The sequence below is a fragment of the Rutidosis leptorrhynchoides genome, chromosome 11 (assembly GCF_046630445.1).
Source record: "Rutidosis leptorrhynchoides isolate AG116_Rl617_1_P2 chromosome 11, CSIRO_AGI_Rlap_v1, whole genome shotgun sequence".
Taxonomy (NCBI): Eukaryota; Viridiplantae; Streptophyta; class Magnoliopsida; order Asterales; family Asteraceae; genus Rutidosis; species Rutidosis leptorrhynchoides.
In genome coordinates this window covers 297031554-297053000 of record NC_092343.1, presented here as the reverse complement: position 1 = coordinate 297053000, position 21447 = coordinate 297031554, and the positions used below count along the sequence as shown (strand labels likewise).

The 21447-nt window shown below is 32.2% G+C and overlaps 1 protein-coding gene across 1 annotated transcript in view; it reads right to left on the bottom strand.

The window, feature by feature from the left end:
* Positions 1–8343: 8343 nt before the first annotated feature.
* The window catches only part of LOC139875595 (uncharacterized), a 29463-nt gene continuing 16359 nt past the window's right edge, over positions 8344–21447 (bottom strand). Inside the window, exon 3 of the mRNA XM_071862921.1 lies at positions 8344–8499. Coding sequence (XP_071719022.1) covers positions 8344–8499 — 156 coding nt within the window. The remainder of the gene's footprint in view (positions 8500–21447) is intronic.

Sequence of the window (21447 nt, the reverse complement as noted above, 5' to 3'; positions counted from 1 at the left end):
CTAATTCATTAGCCTTTCGTTTCTTTCCTAGTTCGAACTCGTCTTTTGTAATTTCCTGTATTTCTTCCTCGGGTTCACTTTCCTCCACGGGTTCACTTTCCTCCTCGGGTTCACTTTCCGGGTTCTCTATAGTCGGTTCATCCGGAATTTGTGAGTCTTCCCCAAAGATATTATTTTCGTCATCGGATAGGTTAATGACTGGAACACCATCTGAAGATTCTGGTTCGGAGTCGCTGAATGTGATAACAAGTTTTGAGCCCGACATCTATCACACAACAACTAACCCATTAGTACTACATAATATTTACATATAAATTTTAACCAACAATGATAAGCAATGGTTTTTAAATCAGACCCGGTCAAAGTCCAGACTTACTAATGTATCCTAACGACTTATCAGTTAGACACACTAATGCAAACCTAGTTCGCTAAGACCACCGCTCTGATACCACATGTCATAACCCGTCCTTAACCATAAGAACGAGTTAAATAACGTATGATTTCATTGCGAGGTATTGACCTCTATATGCGACATTTTTAAAAGAACAACTGCATTTATTTTACATTACAAACCATAACTCTTATTTTAATACAAGCTTTAGACAATAAAAAGATGATTATCGTTTAGCGATAATCTTAGACTTACAAACTTTACATGTGATGATAACAATACGATTTCTAGCATATTTTACATTACAATTCCTCGGATATGCAGTTTTATTTTTGACACAAATATGCATACTCAAGATCTTGCTTAAATTCAACATGTTGCAGCGGAAGCTTCTAATTATCACCTGAGAATAGACATGTTTAAAACGTCAACATAAAGTTGGTGAGATATAGGTTTAATGCCGGCAGCAATATATATATATATAGACCACAAGATTTCGTATATAAACAGTTTAATAAAAATATTCTAAGTGGTTGAGCACTTGGTAACCATACTTAACATTTAATCACGTCGCATATTCCCTTTAATATGAAATCTTACTACACCGTACCAAGTGTAGTCACAAAATGAAGTACTGTGCAACCGTTGAATACTGGTCGTCCAGTCCGGTTGGGGTTGTCAGGCCCGATAGATCTATCAACAGGATTCGCGTTTACAATACCGCTGTAAATATTAGTTACCAAGCTACAGGGAAGTATGCCAGTGGTACAACTCAACGTAGAATATATTTTTCAGTTACTTGTGTCCATATCGTAAAACATAAAATACATGTATTCTCATCCCGAAATATTTAGAGTTTAAAAATGGGACTATATACTCACTTTCGTCTTGAAGATATATATAATTTGACTTGGTCTCCGGTTGATATCACGAACCTATCCATATATAATATATCAATACCTTTTCTTTTTAAAACAATCGTCACATATATATACTTATTATACTTTTAATACTTTTAATAATTTCTTAGTCCGTAGTTAGCAGTCCGATGTTAGTAATTCAATTTTAATGGTTCATTTTTAGGTGTTTAATAAACCCCCAATGAAATAAATAAAACCCCCATCGTATATGTATTGGTCGAGATTAATCTTGACCCACGGTACCGGTGTTGTCAAATGACGTGTTGCGTACATAAAGTACAGGTGTTGTCAAATGACGTGTTGCGTTCAATCATGGGATCTTATGATTAATCTTCTCGTGTTGTTTACGGGTGATCCTGAACCATATAAAAGTGAATTATAAGTACATATATATAAAATATCATGTTATCTTAAAAAGATGTGATTTATTTAATTTTTCCCAATTATTTTCGTGGCTAAACTAGTCTTGGATATCCGATTTTGTTTCGGTCATAGTTTCTTCGTTACAACTCCGTTTTCGTTGATTCAACTTGCCATCTCCTTGGATCGAGTCCCTCTTTAAGACTATGAACTGTAAATACCTTAGTTTGTATTCGAAATCACAGGTCATAGGTGAAACTTTAGTGAAACTTATGAAGTTAATCATTTTCCATCATGTAAACAACCTTAAATAATTATTTTTCTAAAAATACTTATACTTTGAGTTAAATCATGAAATATTTATGTCTTAACATATTCATAAGAAATATCATTTTTTAAGAATATAAACCTCCAATTCAAAGTTCAAGATGGTTTTTAATTATCCAACCCAAAACAGCCCCCGGTTGCACTCTGACGTCGTAAAAACAGTTTTTAAGGTGTTCTTTGAAAAACCAAGTTATACCTTGTTAAATTAGCATATATTTAAGTTATATTACAGGTCTTGAAGTATTTTAAAAGTTAATTTAGAAGGATCTATTTAGTTTGCAAACAAGTTTGAAAACATTCAAACTATGTTCTTGTTGTTAAAATTGTATACCACAAAATAAGATAGCTATATATATATATGAATCGAATAAGGTTATGAACATAGTTACTACCTCAAGTTCCTTGGACAAGGTTGCTGTAAAATAGGAGTAAAAACCTAGAACCAAAAGGGTGATGGAATTGGATGAAAGATTGGAAGTAAGTTTGTGTTCTTGGAAGGATTCTTGAAGTGTTTTTGTAAGGGTTTTCTTATGGTGATTAAAGCTTGTTTCTATGGCTAGATATTCAAGGTTTCTTGCTGAATGATTATGGAGTTCTTAGAACTTGTAAGTAGGTGAATTAGAGAGTGGTTTAAGAGTAAGAATGGTGAGCTAAAAATGGTTTGGTGTTGGTCCTTAAAAACGTGACAAAGGGGGGAGCAAGGACAAAATTTTTAAGCTTGTAATCTTGTGTATTTGTCAAACAATCATACAAAAATAATTACCTCTACCTTAGGGCAGTAACAAGGGCTAGTTAGGTGGTGATTTGATGTGTATATACCAATAGTAAATACGTATAGAAGCTAGGTATGATACGAGTACATATACTCTAGATATACGTATAGAAATTTTGTGAAAAATGGAATGAGAATTCAAATATAGCTATCTTTTGTGAATACACTTATATGGTTTTATGTATTTAAGTCCTTAAAAAGTGATTAAATACATTACTTATACGATATATGTATAAACATTATAGGTCATAAGTATTTATGTCAAATAACGTTACGTATGGTTATCGTTTTGAAAACTTAAGTTAGTAGTTTCAAAATATACTTATAACTTATTGTTATTAATACAAAATGAGATATTAAAACATTCTTAGGTCATGTTAAATATATATATATACATATATATACACAAACGTATAATTATCATATGTTATATAGTTCGTGATATCATTGGTCAAACTAGACGGTCAAACGTTGTGTAAAACTCTTTTCAAAAACATAAATCTCAACAATTTGGATTTCTTATCATGTTGGTAAGGTTTAATTTATGTAAATATTAATCTTATAAGTATAAATTGATCGAAAAAGTCCGGGTCATTACAAACGTCCTCACTCGTACTTCCGATATCATTATCGTGTCCATTTCTCGTCTTCATTCTATAAAACAGAAAAGGTTAAACCATGAACGAAAAGGCATAACACGTAAGTATATACATACGTACCACACTACCCCATCTTGCTCAAAAATCGTCGTACATTACTTGTTTGACACGATTTGCTCCCGTAACAACGGTAGATAATTGTTGTTACGCGAGCACGTCGCATTAACTTGCTAGTACAACGTCTGTCTTGCTTGATGATAGGTAAACACAACACAAAACAATTAGCACAAGGTTAGTTCACATAAACCAAAGAACTAACAATTTCCGATTAGACCCAAAGTCCTACAAGTCCGGCATAAAGCGCTCACACAATAAAGCCCAAGTCTAGGCACCTATCTCAAGTCGCCTAAATCCCTTAGACCATGCTCCGATACCACTTGAAACAACCCAACCCGTATTTCATACGATAAATTTTTTTTATATTATAATATACATTTACGCGCCAATTAAATATGTAAACCATTCTACAAGTTCCATTTAAACGTACATCAATTTAAATGTTTACAAAAGACACGAAGGCCATTGATTAAGTTTTATACAAGGTTGACCCACTACAATGATAGTTTATAATCCAAACGACACTCGAGCATGGTTTGGGGCTAAACTACCCAAAACGTTAGGCCAACTTCAAAAAAAACTAACACCAAAAGCACCCCCCGACAACATAAGCAGGAGACCACTAGTCCAAACGTATGCCCTTACCCTTGTCCAAGCCGGTACCTATAAAATGGTAAACAACGAGAGGGTAAGTAAGGCTTAGCGAGTGCAACAATTATACATACATATATATAACCTACTTACTTGCAAACACTTACCAAATCCGCATACCTACTAGTTACATAATTAGCATACCTTTCACATGTATAACGCTAAGTACCACGATAACATGGCTAGTATAACAATAGCATATAACACAACAATACAATATGCTAAAACACAAGTATAATGATGATGTTCACAACATCCATAGTACTCAAGATCCCAAGGCTAGCCCAACGAATGGTATCGTCAACATCGAACTTAAATCCCATTCGCCTATATTAATGTGGTATCGTCAACACCGAACTTTAAACCCACATATGAGGTATCGTCAACAACGAACTTTAAACCCTCATCAACGTCACTATAATTATCGTATGGCATCGTCAACATCGAACTTTAAGTCCATACGTATGAGGTATCGTCAACAACAAACTTTAAACCCTCATCCACAACATAATATACTCTAGGGTATGGTATCGTCAGCATCGAACTTTAACCCATACCCCACAAGCAAATAAATCATATACATGCATATATAATTATTCCACTCACCTTAACACTTTGGTGGTGATTCAAATGCTTCCATACACTTCGAGCAAAGTACCTAATACATAGGTACACATTCAATACACAACTAATGGCTTTTACCACATTACATATACTTTGAGCATTTAATGACCCATTAGCATTTATTAGCTCACTTACACCCAACACCGCCCATAAATGGCCAAGACTCATGTTAAATCACTAAAGCTAGTGATTTAAAGTCTATTAACATTAACTAGCACAACCTAGGGTAATTCATACCCATCTAACCCAAACTAGGTCAACATTACCCATTTTGACTCATTTTAACACTTTGACTCACAAACTAGTCATACTTAGTTCATTAACTATTTTCATCATCATTAACAAGTGTATTAGTGACAAAGAACCCATTTAACACTTTCAACTTCAAATCTTAAGTCCAAACCCTAGATTATAGTTACTTAGGGTTTCCTTTCATCAACACAACCCAAGTTCACCCATTTTAACCCCAAGTGGGTCACATAAGTTCCAAATGAACCAAAACCCTAGCATAACTAATTAAAACTCGAAACATAGAGTTAGAACTTACCAAGACTATCTTCTTGTAGCTAACAACAAAGAGAACAACTTTAATTCTTGCTCCTAGGTTTGATTTACAAATCTTCACCTTCAAATCTCAAGATTAAACTAAGTGGGTTTTGTGTTTTGGGAGAGAAATTGGAAAGAAAAGAGAAAAGGAAATGAAATAAATGGATAAGTGGTTGTGATTTAATGCTCCAATCTGATCTACATGCAAAAAGACCAAATTACCCCTAAAACCCTTTTAAATACAGTAGAAATCGGAGTCAGAACTGCAGATATGCCGCGGAGCGGCTCCTTTGTCGCGGCGCGACATAAAGAAGGAAAAATGACCCCTGTTAACTTGACTTCTGAACTGGAATTGCTTTATGTGTCGCTGCGCGGCCAAGTTTGTCGCGGCGCGGCATTAGCCGTCACCTGGACACCTCGACAACCTTAAACAAATTTTGATTTTATTTAATTCATACACTTAAATCCCGCTTCCTATATTCACCTAACCTTCAACAATGGTCTCACAAGACTTAACGTTATCAAAACCCATGTATAAACTTGTATATGCACCCATTATCAAGTATATATATATATATATATATACACAATTACGCATAATCCAGTGAGTTATAAACGTACAATGATTAAGTATGTACCTTTCAATATGTACGGGAAAAACGGGATGTTACATTTTTCTGAGAGAGGAACATCCCATAAGAAGAATGAGTAACAGAAATACCCAGAAAGTAGTCAAGCGGTCCGAGATCAGTCATGGAGAACTCCTGGTGAAGAGAGCTAATAATCCGCTGAAGAAGAGCAGATGAAGATGCAGTCAGTATGATGTCATCAACATATAATAGGAGATAGGCAGTATCGGTGCCTGCTGGTAGATGAACATGGATGTATCGCATCGACTATGCTGAAAACCAACGCGCTGAGCATACCCGGCAAATCTCTGGAACCAGGCACGAAGAGCCTGCTTCAACCCATAAAGAGACTTCTACAGAAGGCATACATAATCAGGATGAGCAGAATCACCAAACCCTGGAGGCTGATGCATATATACAGTCTCTAATAGGTGACCATGTAAAAAGGCCTTCTTGACATCTAGCTGATGAATAGGCCAGTGTCGAGACGTCGCAAGACCGAGAACCGTCCGAATCGTAGCCGGTTTGAAAATCAGGCTAAATGTCACATCGCAATCTATACCAACCTATTGGCTGCGGCCGTTAGCAACAAGCCTAGCCTTATACCTGCTCAGGGAACCATCTGCATTAAACTTGTGCTTAAATAACCACATGGAGCGAACTATGTTCGTGTCCGATGGGCAAGGCACAAGGGTCCAAGTACCATTTTTAATTAAGGCATTATATTCCTCGGTCATAGCGTTATGCCAATTAGGGTTAGTGAGAGCGTGAGAGTATAATTTAGGAATAGGAGTGGGAGAGGATACGAGAAGGTTGAGACGGTCAACGGGTTTAGTGATACCAGCACGGTGACGGGTGACCATGGGATGTGTAGAATTGGGGTTTGGTGGTGTGGGTGGTGGTGGGGGTGATGGTGAGGACGGAGAAGGGGGAGTTGGTGATGTGTGAGGGGGACCAGGTGGTGAAGGGGGAGTAGTGGGAGTTGGAGTGGTTTGATCGACAGGAGTGGGATGTGCTGAGTAAGTACGGGAATAAAGATTAGGAGGAGGGTCAAGGAAGTCGTATGTGGGAGGAGCAGATGTGGTGGTGGAGCTATATGGGAAGGAGGTCTCATCAAAGGTAACATGACGAGATAAGATGACTTTGTGAATGGTAAGATCAAGGCAACGATAGCCCCGATGGTTAGAAGGATATCCGAGAAAGATGCAGGGGGTGGAGCGAGGTGCGAGCTTATTCGTGGTGTTTAAGTGAGGGTAGCAAAGACAGCCAAAAATACGGAGAGTAAAGTAGTGTGGAGGGGTTTTGAATAGGCGAGTGTGCGGGATTTCGTGGTTGATGGCAGAGGATGGTAAGAGATTGAGTAGGTATGTTGCCATGTGAAGGGCTTATACCCAAAAGGATGAAGGTAGATGTGCTTGAAAAAGGAGGGTGCAGATAAGATTATTAATAGTGCGGATCATGCGTTCGGATTTGCCATATTGTTGGGAAGTTTGAGTACATGAGAGACGTATTTGAATACCGTTATCGCGAAAAAATTGGTGCATTTGGTTGTTATCGAATTCCCCACCCTGATCACATTGAAATGCCTTGATTTCATAATTGAATTGAGTTTTTATGTAAGCACGAAATTGTACGAAGATAGTAAATGCATCAGATTTGTTACGTAAAGGAAAAACCCATAAATAATGCGAGAAATGATCTAAAAATATAACATAATATTTGTAACCACTGAGACTCAGGATCAGAGAAGTCCATAGATCCGAGTGAACAATGTCAAACAAAGAAGTAACATTTGAAACAGAACTAGTAAAAGGTAGGTGCACGTGTTTGCCGAGCTAACATGCATGACAAAGTACATGAGTTTTATTATTCTTATTATTGCATGAAATAGAATTACTAGAACAAATACGATGAAAAACATCAGTGCTGGGATGGCCAAGACGCTGATGCCAAATGCTGGGGGTAGTTATGAGAGCATGATGTGAAGGTGTAGTAGCCGGTATTGTGACTGGGTAGAGATCTCCGTGCTATCACATCGGAGCAGTAGGCGGCGAGTCAAGTAATCCTTCACAGAAAAACCAAATTCATCAAATGAAACAGAAACTTTATTATCGCGAGTAAAACGACGTACAGAAATAAGGTTTTTAACAATGTTAGGGTTAACAAGAATATTTGATAAGTGTAAAGGTCGGTTTATGTTTGGAAAAACGCTATGGCCAGTATTGGTGATGGGAATTGGGTTCCCGTCCCCAACGACAACTGTGGGATATATGCAATAATTAAAAATAGTGCTTAAATTATTAATGCTAGATGTAAGGTGAGTGGACGCACAAGTGTCCATAGTCCAACCTGCGTTACTGTAATCCAGGAGAGTGGTAGTGCTAAAAGCGTTTGGAATATTAGTCTCCTATCCTTGAGTAGGTTGAATAAGTGGGCCAGAAGGTAGGAGTCCATTCCCATTAAGTGTGGGCTGCCCAAGATTACTCACAGACCCATTAATATTCGGCTGGGCTGAGTACGGGTCCAACAGGCTAGGCTGAGCCATATGAGCTTGAGGTGTGTACTGAAAGGACCCGTTCATATACATTATAAAAGATTCTCAATAGTTGATTACATCGCGAGGTATTTGACCTCTATATGATACATTTTTCAGACATAGCATTCGTTTTTAAAAGATAAACTCTCTTTACATCGAAAATTGACAGACATGCATACCATTTCATAATATCCAACTATAAATGACCTAATCTATCATTTACTTAATAATAATCTCTATTGAACTCAACGAATTGAATGCAACGTCTTTTGAAATATGCCATAATTGACTCCAAGTAATATCTTTAAAATGAGCAAATGCACAGCGGAAGATTTCTTTAACACCTGAGAATAAACATGCTTTAAAATGTCAACCAAAAGGTTGGTGAGTTCATTAGTTTATCATAATCATTCATTTTCATCATTTTAATAGACCACAAGAATTTCATTTCCAGTTCTCATAAATATACGTCCCATGCATAGAGACAAAAATATCATTCATATGGATTGAACACCTGGTAACCGACATTAACAAGATGCATATAGAATATCCCCATCATTCCGGGACACCTATCGGACATGATAAAATCGAAGTACTAAAGCATTCCAAATTCCAGAATGGGGCTTGTTGGGCCCGATAGATCTATCTTTAGGATTCGCGTCAATTTGGGGGTCTGTTCCCAAATTCTTAGGCTACCAAGCTAAAAGGGGCATATTCAGCTTCGATCCATTCAACCATATAATGTAGTTTCAATTACTTGTGTCTATTTCGTAAAAACAGTTATAAAAATAGCGCATGTATTCTCAGTCCCAAACATATATTGCAAAAGCATTTAAAAAGGGAGCAAATGAAACTCACCATACTGTATTTCGTAGTAAAAATACATATAACGTCATTGAACAAGTACAAGGTTGGTCTCGGATTCACGAACCTAAATTAAGTATATATATTTATATGTTGGTCAATATTTGTCTAACAAATTCGGTTATGTCATAGTGTACCACAATCCTAATGCTCGAGATTAATATGCAAAAGTCAACAACAGTCAATTTGACTCAAAATGATTTCCAAAATTATACATGATTATTATATAGTTTAAATATCGTCGTTTTATATTTTTAAATATTTTCAAAAGCTTTATTAGAGTAAATAATATTATTCATTTATCAATAAATAAAACTTTATATAAAAAAAATATACTTTTATTTATCTTAAGTAATAAAATTTATAAAGTTCATAAAAATATTATGATAAATCTTATTAAGGTAATTATATTATTTGTATTACATATTTATTTGATAAAATAATATCTATAATAATAGTAAGTAAAAGTTGTATTATTTTGTAATAATAATTATTATCATAAAAATATCAATATTTATAATTACTAAGATGACATTATGGTAAAGCGATAATTTTAATTATGATAACTTTAATATTTACGATACTTTTTAATATTATCTTTAAAATAATAATTCTATTTAAAATGATAATAATAGTGATATTTTATAATAACAATGACATTTCTATTAAAATGATAATTTTTGTTAAAATGATAGTTTTAATACTAACGATACTTTTAATAATTATAGTAATGATAAAAATAATAAGAACGATAATTTTATCTAAATCAATATCTTATAATATTTCAATTTCATCAAGATACTCTTACTCATTATTTCCAAATCATTTCGTTTAATAGCTTTTAATCTTCTTTTATATCGTGTTCATAATAATGATAATAATAGTAATCAAAATAATTAGGTGTTACTAATATTAGTTTTAATTACAATAATAGTAATAATGATAATTACTATGACATTATTAATGATAATACTAATAATTATTTTAATGATAATATAATAATAAAAATAACAATAACAATAACAATAACCATTTTTAAATAATGATATGTATATTAATAATGATAATAATAATAATGATAATAATAATAATAATAATAATAATAATAATAATAATAATAATAATAATAATAACAAAAGTTATAACAACAATAGTAACGACGATAATAATAATCATTTTTAATAATAATACAAAGATTTAATTGACTATAACTTTTAATCCGTTCATCGAAACTATTCGATATCTAAATGAAAAGTTCTTAATTTTTCGCTAGCTTTCCAACGACATGCATATCTTATACCTTATCTCAACCGCATATGTAACTAATTCAGGATTCAACATAACCTTTCTAATGGCAATATCAAAAGTACAAGCATGCATAATTCTATATACTCGAGCACTAGTCAGGGATACACTATTAATAAATAAAGGTTAAGTTATGAGTGCTCATGTATCAATATTGAGATTCAATATTGCAGGAAAGGTACGTAGACGCAACGGAGACGATAAACACTAAATTGACCTCATGAGCATACCCATGAACCATACCCATAACCTCCATAGCTATAACCCATAATTTCCTTAGCTCTATCCCGCTCAAAAAATCCGTTTTTGAAATAATCCCGCTCATGACCTCGTCGTAGTATTTTATGTAAATAATACTAATAATATTACCAATACTCCTAATAATATTATTACTAATAATATTAATCTTAATATGAATCATAATAATAATATAAATAATAATAAATAAGGTAATATAGAGGGAGTATATGAATGTGTGTGCGAGTGAATGGAAAAAAAATGATCCCAAAAATGAAATCGAGCGAACTTTAAAGACCTGACCTCTCTCCCTCAGCCATGCAATCGCATGGGGTTGTGAGGGAGTCCTCATGCAATCGCATGATGTCCATTTATAGCTCACATTCAACTAATGGAAGTTGCCGACACTTATTTTACTTATTACACATATGATACACGTAAATTATATATTATTTAATATATATTATATTTAATCTTTAGAATTAATTAAATATTATATTATATTCTCGTGCATAGTTAAAATGTAATTTTTGTTCAAATGAGTCGTACGTTGTCATTCGACTCATGTACCACTTTCGGTTTTTCGAGCGCACTTTCGTACGTTTAGAAAACTAGCCTTTTACGTTACGCGACGTGTACCTTTAATAATAATTTGACTTATTTATCAAAAATTTACTTTATGAAAATGTATCTTATAAAATTTGAGCGTCGTGGTCATTTGCTTCTATAAATCAGTGACTCGTTGTTTATCAAAATATACGATTTTAAATTGGGACATTTTATGACTAAGTTAAATATATATATATATATATATATATATATATATATATATATATATATATATATATATATATATATATATCTATATATATATATATATATATATATATATATATATATATATATATATTATTTATTTAAAATTGTAAATTTGTACCTAATAAATATTTTTGAAATATTTTAACTAATGATATAATATTTAGCCTTTCAAAACCAAATAGATTTCAAAGTTCGTTTTAACTCGTTTTTAAATAATAGTAGTTATTTTACCAAATAATGTTTTTAATATGAAAACTAAAGAGTTGCTTTATCGAGGGACACGAGTTAATCAAGTAAAGTATATTTTTGAAATTTAAACGGAAGTGATTTCTAACTTTTGACTAACTCTTGTAAATGACACTTTTGTAAATCACTTTTACTAACAATTCTGGATACCGTTAAAAAGGAAAGGTTTCTCAAATCATAGTGGACCTCTTAACAGAGACTCATAATTATAATTCAATGTATCTAATAATTCAATCATTTGATATCATCTTTTAATTCCATTGATAACTATTAGAATATATTTTGAAACAAATACGTTTATATAAAGTATTATACGTCTAATACTTTGTTAATGTTTTCAAGTTATAATATATACACATATACATATATAATCATGTCCGTTCATATAATAGTTCGTGAATCATTGAAATTTGGTCGAGGTTAATTGAGTGTATGAATACAGTTTAAAATTCTTGAGATTCAACTTACAAATTTTGCTTATTGTGTCGGGAATATATAAAGATTTAAGTTTAAATTTGATCGGAAATTTATGGGTTGTCACAGTACCTACCCGTTAAAGATATTTCATCCCAAAATTTGATTGGGATGGTCATGGCTGACAATAAGTATGTTTTCATGATGCATATAAGCTGAAGATTAGGGTTTTATCATCATTGAGTAATATGGATAAAACCATTTTATTTTTGTGAAGAGTACGAGTGGAGTTATCACCAAAAGAGTGAAATGAGTAGGTATAGATTTGTCATATCTTTTGACGTAGATAGAATTGATTTTCAAGTTCAAGAGATTTGGAGAAAATCTTCGTAATAAGATTTGATTAAGGAAATTAGGATCCGCTTTAAATGCGATCATTCATTTTGATTGCTCTGTCGGATATTTTACTATAAATCCACTCCCTTCGTTTCCTTACAACTCACACCTTCTCTTCTTTTTTCCTCAGCTCATACTTTAAAGTATTTGTCAATATGCCCCATCCAGTTCTGATTCTTGATATACTCCTTACCTTCATATCTGTTATTCTTCTTTTTCATCAGCCGCCAGAAGAATCTATTTACTTTTACTATACCCTTGGGTTTATAGTGTTTTTAGTTCTCCCGTGTCTTTATATTGCTATTTGCATCGATATATACGGTTTATAATTTCTGGTTTGTCGTTGAGCTTTATATCTTCCCTTATATTTCAAAGTCTCTGTTTCTGTCTTCTATAATCATTGTCATCCACAGTTAATGCTCTCTTTTATTTTCTGCGATTTATACCCCAATTTTTATTTCAGAGTTTTGTCCTTTCGTTTCTTCTTCTTGCGATTAAGCACCGCTTGTAATGGTCCAGAATTCGCAGATATAAATTTCGGAATGAACATTGTTAATGTTCTAAGAAGGAAATGGTAATAGCAAGATCTTGATTTGTTAAATTACCAGAATACCCTGGAAAAGACCGAATCATCAAGAAATATTTTCTTGATATTTTAGTGATTAAATAGAATATAAGAGTCGTGTAACATGGCACATGATGATGTTATGATCTGTGAATCATCACGTTCCATTTAAAAACTCAGCATGACTTACTGTAATATAATCATGTTGATCAAGTGTCATTATATTATACTAACTCATGCTTCAGCTCCCAACACTACTTCAAAAATATTCCTATTTTAAACTCGAATATTTCAGAATTTAGAAACTAAAATAGTTTCTTTTATGATGTAATACAGATAGCACGAAGAGATAAATGATTTCAGATAAGAATAATTATGGAAATATCTTCAAAAATATGGAGGATATTTATAATGAAAGATATGATGATATCTTAGAATTTCTAATATCAGAGGATGATGAAGAATATTGTCTGTAGAGGTTTAGTGTCAGCAGTAAGGTATTTGTCAATGACTTCAGCAGACACTGAATCATTTGGATTCTTTGAAGGCAGGTTCAGTCTTTGTGATTTGTCCACAGCCTCCTTCATACTTTGCTCAATCCGTTTTCCAGTTCCAAAACTTCTCTTTTTCTGAGCTTTGCCAATACACTAATCTTTATTATCAAACTTTTTACTGCTAAGGTCGTTTACAGTTTTTGTCGCTTTATCAGCATTTCGAGAACTAGTTCGCGGTTCAGAATGTTTTTTAGAAACTTCACATTTGAAGTATGTAAGCCTTGGAAATAGACGTTATATGTATAACTGTTGGCGTTAACATGCTGCGAGATTTTAAAATACTGATTGCTAATTCCCAGTAATTGTCATGACAATTCTTGTTACAAGATGCGGATGAGTAAATAATGGGGTTTCGATAAATATAATGATTCTTCGGAAGGTCAAAGATCAGTGAAGTTGTGAATAAGTTTATTGCTAATATGGTGGAATATGAAAGGTTCTCCGGTAACAAAAGGGTAATCATATATATCAAGATTATGATAAGGCTACTCCGAATGAAAAATCGAAGTTGTCTTGCTGGAGCTGTGATAAAATTTGCTACTTTGCAAAGGAATTGCAAAGTTATTTTTGCTAATAAATGCCAAAGGATCTGACACAGATATGTGTTGAATTATGACTTTGACTTCGAGAGCTTTTTAAGTACATAAATGTGGGTAATATTGTAGTGACCCGAACTTTTCCATGTTTATATATATTAATTGAGATTGATATTTACATGATTAAATGTTTCCAACATGTTAAGCAATCAAACTTGTTAAGACTTGATTAATTGAAATATGTTTCATATAGACAATTGACCACCCAAGTTGACCGGCGATTCACGAACGTTAAAACTTGTAAAAACGACATGACGATATATATATGGATATACATATGGTTAACATGAGATTATGATAAGTAAGTATCTCCATAAGTATATTAACAATAAGTTATATACATATAAACAAGACTACTAACTTAAGGATTTCGAAACGAGACATATATGTAACGATTATCGTTGTAACGACATTTAAATGTATATATATCATAATATCATGATAATATAATAATTTAACATCTCATTAGATATAATAAACAATGGGTTAACAACATTAATTGAGATCGTTAACTTAAAGGTTTCAAAACAACACTTACATGTAACGACTAACGATGACTTAACGACCCAGTTAAAATGTATTTACATGTAGTGTATTTAGATGTATTAAAATACTTTTGGAAGACTTCAAGACATATATCAAAACACTCATACTTAACGAAAATGGTTACAGTTACTTTCCCATTCTTTTCTTTCATCAAGAATTCTAGTCGTATTCTTACCCGTATTATACACAGCTTCAAAATGTACTTACTATGGGTATATACCAATAGGAACTAGCATGGGATTCCACTCTTGATTATGTCATGTATGACTAATCAATTTTAACTTCTACCATGAGCTAGTCAACTAACTAGAACTCCTTTTAACCCCACTCACCACTCACCAATTACCACTCATCATTCACTCCATTTCACTTCCAATTCTCTTTCTAATTCTCTCTCAACACACACACACTATTATGAACGTATTTTTCCAGTAGTTAATCATCATCTTCATCAAAAATCACTTCAAGAATCAAGCTATAATCTTCATAGGAAGAACACTTCAAGAACACTTCAAAAATCCCTTCAAGTTTACTAATTTACTTCCAAGCTTTCTAATCCATTCCAAGTAATCATCTAAGATCAAGAAATCTTTGTTATATACAGTAGGTTATCTTTCTTATTCAAGGTAATATTCATATTCAAACTTTGATTCAATTTCTATAACTATAAACTATCTTAATTCGAGTAAAAATCTTACTTGAACTTGTTTTTGTGTCATGATCCTACTTCAAGAACTTTCAAGCCATCCAAGATCCTTTGAAGCTAGATCATTTCTTGTCACTTCCAGTAGGTTTACCTACTAAACTTGAGGTAGTAATGATGTTCATAACATCATTCGATTCATATATATAAAACTATCTTATTCGAAGGTTTAAACTCGTAATCACTAGAACATAGTTTAGTTAATTCTAAACTTGTTCGCAAACAAAAGTTAATCCTTCTAACTTGACTTTTAAAATTAACTAAACACATGTTCTATATCTATATGATATGCTAACTTAATGATTTAAAACCTGGAAACACGAAAAACACCGTAAAACCGGATTTACGCCGTCGTAGTAACACCGCGGGCTGTTTTGGGTTAGTTAATTAAAAACTATGATAAACTTTGATTTAAAAGTTGTTATTCTGAGAAAATGATTTTTATTATGAACATGAAACTATATCCAAAAATTATGGTTAAACTCAAAGTGAAAATATGTTTTCTAAAATGGTCATCTAGACGTCGTTCTTTCGACTGAAATGACTACCTTTACAAAAACGACTTGTAACTTATTTTTCCGACTATAAACCTATACTTTTTCTGTTTAGATTCATAAAATAGAGTTCAATATGAAACCATAGCAATTTGATTCACTCAAAACGGATTTAAAATGAAGAAGTTATGGGTAAAACAAGATTGGATAATTTTTCTCATTTTAGCTACGTGAAAATTGGTAACAAATATATTCCAACCATAACTTAATCAACTTGTATTGTATATTATGTAATCTAGAGATACCATAGACATGTATACAATGTTTCGACCTATCATGTCGACACATCTATATATATTTCGGAACAACCATAGACACTCTATATGTGAATGTTGGAGTTAGCTATACAGGGTTGAGGTTGATTCCAAAATATATATAGTTTGAGTTGTGATCAATACTGAGATACGTATACACTGGGTCGTGGATTGATTCAAGATAATATTTATCGATTTATTTCTGTATATCTAACTGTGGACAACTAGTTGTAGGTTACTAACGAGGACAGCTGACTTAATAAACTTAAAACATCAAAATATATTAAAAGTGTTGTAAATATATTTTGAACATACTTTGATATATATGTATATATTGTTATAGGTTCGTGAATCAACCAGTGGCCAAGTCTTACTTCCTGACGAAGTAAAAATCTGTGAAAGTGAGTTATAGTCCCACTTTTAAAATCTAATATTTTTGGGATGAGAATACATGCAGGTTTTATAAATGATTTACAAAATAGACACAAGTACGTGAAACTACATTATATGGTTGAATTATCGAAATCGAATATGCCCCTTTTTATTAAGTCTGGTAATCTAAGAATTAGGGAACAGACACCCTAATTGACGCGAATCCTAAAGATAGATCTATTGGGCCTAACAAACCCCATCCAAAGTACCGGATGCTTTAGTACTTCAAAATTTATATCATATCCGAAGGGTGTCCCGGAATGATGGGGATATTCTTATATATATGCATCTTGTTAATGTCGGTTACCAGGTGTTCACCATATGAATGATTTTTATCTCTATGTATGGGATGTGTATTGAAATATGAAATCTTGTGGTCTATTGTTACGATTTGATATATATAGGTTAAACCTATTACTCACCAACATTTTTGTTGAAGTTTTAAGCATGTTTATTCTCAGGTGATTATTAAGAGCTTCCGCTGTCGCATACTTAAATAAGGACGAGATTTGGAGTCCATGCTTGTATGATATTGTGTAAAAACTGCATTCAAGAAACTTATTTTGTTGTAACATATTTGTATTGTAAACCATTATGTAATGGTCGTGTGTAAACAGGATATTTTAGATTATCATTATTTGATAATCTACGTAAAGCTTTTTAAACCTTTATTGATGAAAAAAAGGTTATGGTTTGTTTTAAAATGAATGCAGTCTTTGAAAAACGTCTCATATAGAGGTCAAAACCTTGCAACGAAATCAATTAATATGGAACGTTTTTAATCAATAAGAACGGGACATTTCAAATATGTGGTTGGATCATCATCTCGATTGTTCATTATTTGAAGTGTCTTCAGAAATTTTCGAAGGGTTTGAACACAGATTGTAATCGTTAATATACATTTGATGTTCTAACACACTTTTGAAGTCAAATTATAGCTTTGAAAGATGTAGGAATCTAAAAGTGATGGTACCTGTTATATCTCGAATTGAATTCTGAAATTTCAAAATCAGAATATGTAATTGGGTTTGAATGAGTATGATTGTTTTGATTTCTATGAAAGAATGTACATTATTGTGAAAGTAGGAAGTATAGTTAATAATTTGCTTAATCCGATTCTAAGAATGTAACATATTAATGGTGAATATACATATATCTCTCGGGTATTACCTACCCGTTAAAAAAAATTTCACAATTAATATTTTGTACAAAAGAATTTTATTACAGTCTTTATGAAAATATATATGTATATATTCTCTTCAGATGTAACATAGATTTTAATGAGTTAATACTAAATTAAACTCATTCGATTTACGGTTGGAACTAGAATTGAATAATCCCTTGAAGGCTTTAGAGATTACATAAGTATTTCTTCAGTAATATTGAAATTATGAATCAATACTTCGTTATTTGTTGAGGCGTGATGTTGTTTTTCGTTAAATTCTTGTGAACTTCGCAAAGTACGAATGATGTTATCTGAAAAGTTTTGGTTACATCGATGATGAAAGTGTAAAATCAACTATATATTTGATTTATTAGAAATTGGAATTTGTTGAATTTAGACAGAGATTGTAGTTAACGATAGTTAAGTTGCCGGCGAAGGACGTACATTATTGCATATTTGTAATATGAATTAACCGAGTAGTTAAGATTCACACACAATAGCTTAGCACGGGAAGATTTAGTTTTATTTCAATATATATATATACATATATATATATATATATATATATATATATATATACATATATATATATATATAAAATATACATATAATTTCTTCAGAGGGAATGTGTTAATTCTTTATAACTCGTTGATACAATATACGCGTTATTGATTCGTAATGATGTCCACAGTGATTCTTGAACTGACGGAGTTTGTGATGTTATAGGTGTTGTTGATTCTGATGTTGACTGTATTGACGATGCTGGTGACGCTGACGGTACTGTTGATGCTGTTGGTAAAACAAGTTTAGCTTGTTAATCACACACCATTTTTGTCAGGGTTTCTACTCTTCCTTCTATCATTTTGGTTCGCTTAACTGATTTATGGTTAGTGAAATGTCCCGTTCTTATTGATTAAAAACATTCCATATTAATTGATTTCGTTGCGAGGTTTTGACCTCTATATGAGACGTTTTTCAAAAACTGCATTCATTTTAAAACAAACCATAACCTTTATTTCATCAATAAAGGTTTAAAAAGCTTTACGTAGATTATCAAATAATGATAATCTAAAATATCCTATTTACACACGACTATTACATAATGGTTTACAATACAAATATGTTACAACGAAATAAGTTTCTTGAACGCAGTTTTTACACAATATCATACAAGCATGGACTCCAAATCTTGTCCTTATTTAAGTATGCGATAGCGGAAGCTCTTAATAATCACCTGAGAATAAACATGCTTAAAACGTCAACAAAAATATTGGTGAGTTATAGGTTTAACCTATATATATCAAATCGTAACAATAGACCACAAGATTTCATATTTCAATATACATCCCATACATAGAGATAAAAATTATTCATATGGTGAATACCTGGTAACCGACATTAACAAGATGCATATATAAGAATATCCCCATCATTCTGGGACACCCTTCGGATATGATATAAATTTCAAAGTACTAAAGCATCCGGTACTTTGGATGGGGTTTGTTAGGCCCAACAGATCTATCTTTAGGCTTCGCGTCAATTAGGGTGTCTGTTCCATAATTCTTAGATTACCAGACTTAATAAAAAGGGGCATATTCGATTTCGATAATTTAACCATAGAATTTAGTTTCACGTACTTGTGTCTATTTTTTAAATCATTTATAAAACCTGCATGTATTCTCATTCCAAAAATATTAGATTTTAAAAGTGGGACTATAACTCACTTTCACAGATTTTTACTTCGTCGGGAAGTAAGACTTGGCCACTGGTCGATTCACGAACCTATAACAAATATGTACATATATATCAAAGTATGTTCAAAATATATTTACAACACTTTTAATACATTTTGATGTTTTAAGTTTATTAAGTCAGCTGTCCTCGTTAGTAACCTACAACTAGTTGTCCACAGTTAAATGTACAGAAATAAATCGATATATATTATCTTGAATCAATCCACGACCCAGTGTATACACATCTCAGGCTAGATCACAACTCAAAGTATATATATTTTTGGAATCAACCTCAACCCTGTATAGCTAACTCTAACATTACTGCATATAGAGTGTCTATGGTTGTTTCAAATAATATATATACATGGGTCGATATGATATGTCAAAACATTTGCATACGTGTCTATGGTATCCCAAGATTACATAATATATTAGAATACATGTATAATACAATATAAGTTAGCTAGGATATGATTTGTATAGAATTGTTAATATTTCCCGTAGCTACAAAAATATAAAAAATATCCAATCTTGTTTTACCCATAACTTCTTCATTTTAAATCCGTTTTGAGTGAATCAAATTGCTATGGTTTCATATTAAACTCTATTTTATGAATCTAAACAGAAAAAGTATAGGTTTATAGTTGGATATATAAGTTACAAGTCGTTTTTGTAAGAGGTAGTCATTTCAGTCGAAAGAACGACGTCTTTATGACCATTTTGAAAAACATACTTCCACTTTGAGTTTAACCATGATTTTTGGATATAGTTTCATGTTCATAAGAAAAATAATTTTCCCAGAAGAACAACTTTTAAATCAAAGTTTATCATAGTTTTTAATTATCAAACCCAAAACAGCCCGCGGTGTTACTACGACGACGTATGTCCAGTTTTACGGTGTTTTTCGTGTTTCCAGGTTTTAAATCATTAAGTTAGCATATCATATAGATATAGAACATGTGTTTAGTTGATTTTAAAAGTCAAATTAGAAGGATTAACTTTTATTTGCGAACAAGTTTAGAATTAACTAAACTATGTTCTAGTGATTTCAAGTTTAAACCTTCGAATAAGATAGCTTTATATGTATGAATAGAATGATGTTATGAAAATCATTACTACCTCAAGTTTTGTGGATAAAACTACTGGAAAAGAGACAAATGGATCTAGCTTCAAAGGATCTTGGATGGCTTGAAAGTTCTTGAAGTAGAATCATGACACGAAAACAAGTTCAAGTAAGATTTCCGCTCGAAATAAGATTGTTATAGTTATAGAAATTGAATCAAAGTTTGAATATGAGTATTACCTTATATTAGAAAGATATCTTACTATAAATAAGAAAGATTTCTTGAGGTTGGATGATCACTCTACAAGATTGGAAGTAAGCTAGCAAACTTGGAAGTATTCTTGATTTTATGAAACTAGAACTTGTAGAATTTATGAAGAACACTTAGAACTTGAAGATAGAACTTGAGAGAGATCAATTAGATGAAAAAAAATTGAAGAATGAAAGTGTTTGTAGGTGTTTTTGGTCGTTGGTGTATGGATTAGATATAAAGGATATGTAATTTTGTTTTCATGTAAATAAATCATGA